The sequence below is a fragment of the Triticum dicoccoides genome, chromosome 3B, assembly GCF_002162155.2.
Source record: "Triticum dicoccoides isolate Atlit2015 ecotype Zavitan chromosome 3B, WEW_v2.0, whole genome shotgun sequence".
Lineage (NCBI taxonomy): Eukaryota > Viridiplantae > Streptophyta > Magnoliopsida > Poales > Poaceae > Triticum > Triticum dicoccoides.
Window position 1 is genome coordinate 593,658,156 of NC_041385.1, and position 2,436 is coordinate 593,660,591.

The 2,436-nt window shown below is 53.4% G+C and overlaps 1 protein-coding gene across 1 annotated transcript; it reads left to right on the forward strand.

Moving 5' to 3' along the window:
• Positions 1-949: 949 nt before the first annotated feature.
• On the forward strand, positions 950-2,148 carry LOC119281624 (translation initiation factor IF-2-like). The gene is made up of 2 exons (XM_037562106.1): positions 950-1,581; positions 1,679-2,148. Exons 1-2 carry the CDS (start codon positions 1,122-1,124, stop codon positions 1,909-1,911), a joined length of 693 nt encoding a protein of 230 aa, XP_037418003.1. The 5' UTR covers positions 950-1,121; the 3' UTR covers positions 1,912-2,148.
• Positions 2,149-2,436: the final 288 nt, after the last annotated feature.

The window sequence follows — 2,436 nt, forward strand, 5'->3', positions numbered from 1 at the left end:
GGGAGGGGATCAGAGCTGAGAGCGGCGCGGGTGGTCGATTGCCGCGAACACGAGGGGAGGGGATCAGGGTGGAGAGCGGGGTGGTTGGTGGGGGACTCCTCCATGGCTATCTGATAAGAAGTATGGTGTGAAGGAGAGAGGACACCATGGCGAAGATGAGGTGTGCCCAACAACGAACATACTATTTTTGTGGAATGCATGATGTTCAACTGTATGTTACAACGTGGCAATGGCTCAGGAGATATTGGATCTACCTTTCTGGCTTGGAGGGGGGCGTCACAGGCGGTGCACACCTCTTACCCCTTGATGGGGGTGGCGGATCGACATAATCATGGGGGAGGGGTGTAAGGCCCCGGATACAACTTTCCATATTTGTAACTCCAACTCTTGCCTTTTCCGGACATGCGATATGATTTTTCCTTCATGGATGGGTTTTTGTCTTTTGTTTTGCATTTTGTTCATGTCAGGCATTTCATCTCATGGCATCATGTGCATTGCATCCGCATGTTTTCATAAAACTCGCACCCGTTCGTAGTTGCCGTGTTCCCCTTACCTCCTTTGACCGTTCTGAGACCAACCACCCCCTTGACGCGATCGCCTTGTTTCTCTGCACCGCACACAGACCCCTCACGCGCGTCCGAAACCTCTTCCGAACCCGACCCGCACGGTCATGACCGATGAGTCCGAATCATCCCCCAACATCTCTAAAACATCTCCGTTTTACTATTTGGACTCCCTGCCTATTTTATTCTAGACCGTTTGATTGCGATCGTAGGGACGGATTAGCCCCTAAACTAACCTAATCCAACTACTATTTAAACCGACCTAACCCTAAAATCTCAGATGGCTGTCCCATCCTTCCCATCCCCGCCGCCACCCACCTACCTTTCTTCCTTGGGATCCCATCATTCCCCCCAATCCAATCCCACTAACCAGACTCCACCTGAGGTCTCCCCTCGATCCAACTCGTCTTCGCTCTCCTTGTCGACCAGGGAGACGAGCTCCTCCCGAGACCAGCAGATGAGCCCCCGTCGCGACCCTCTCCTTCTCTTCCCTCTTCCCTGCAGCTCCCTCTCCCTAATCTCCTCATCTCTCTGTGCCTCAACAGGAGCTCCAGTGCCATGGCCATCCCGAGCTCGGCCTGCGTAGCTCGGAGACTCCAAGCCCCCCCTCGTTCCAGCAGTCCAGGAGGATGCCGTCGTGCCCATGCTGCATCCCGCGAACCCGCCGGTGACCCCGACCTTCAGGCTACCCCGACGCGCCCGATGCCTCCGCCTCGACTAGCGCCATCCCATCTGCGTCTCCTCCGCCTCGTCCCTACCACTGGCAGCAGGAGCAGCTCCTGCATCCCCGAACCCCGAGCACCTCCACCATCATCGTCTAAGATGAGCACCGCCCTGGTTCCCTTTCTCTCTTTCCTCCGGTTCGCTCTTCTCATCTCTCTCTCTGTGTGCATTGCAGCAGCAGCCCCGCGCCATGGATTTTGCATCGACCTCGATGTTCGCTGCCTTGCCTCCCTTGCAAGCATGGCCTCGCCTTCGCGCCTCCGACGACCGGCCTCATCGTCGCCGGCAACCCCAGGCAGGCCCCGTTGCGCCCCTATCATCTCCCTCGCCGTCTCTTTCTTCTTCACTTCCCCATTTTCTTCTCTGAATTTCCCTCTGTCTTCGTCCTTCAGGCAATAGCCGACGTCGTGGACGCCAACCGCCAAGTCGTCGCCTTCCACGGCCGCCCTGGCCTCGGATCCGGCCGGTTCCCGGGGTCCCTCGCCCCGCCAAGCCCCTCTGCTGCTCCCCTGCTTCACACTTCTGCCTCCCCTGCATCCAGAGGAGGAAGAACGCCTCCACGCCCTGCTTCTCGTTCTGTCCAGGAACGAGCAACTGCGCCGTTGACCTGGCCTCGTGGGCCTAGTCCCTGCCCAGCAGCCTCCAAGCCCAGCACCTCCACCGACTCGGGCCTTGGGACTTGGTGAGCGCCCAGCCGCCCACTCTTTCAGCCCAGTACCTTTTTTTCTGCCTGCGATTTTAGCTAATTATCCAGAGTTTACTGTTTTACAGAAAACCCCCTAAGCATCATGCATATAATAACTCATGAACCGTGCATCAGATTAAAATGTTGTAAACATGTAAAATGCTTAGTTTTTCATCTAGTTTCATAATATGCTACTTTCATCTATGTTAAAAATGTTTAAAATTCCGTTTGGTTAAATTTGCTTAAATGCCATGTTAAAATGATTTATTTCATAACTAAATAACCGTTGCTCCGTTTTAAATAAACTTTATATGTAAACGGGGTGGAAAATGCCTAGTTTAACATGGTCCACTTTATTTTCCTATTTAAAAACTATAAAATATGGTTTAGGGCAGAACAGTACCAAATCTAAAATATGGACATGAGGATTTTCCGGAATTGTTGTTTGTTCTTCTGGCCTCATTT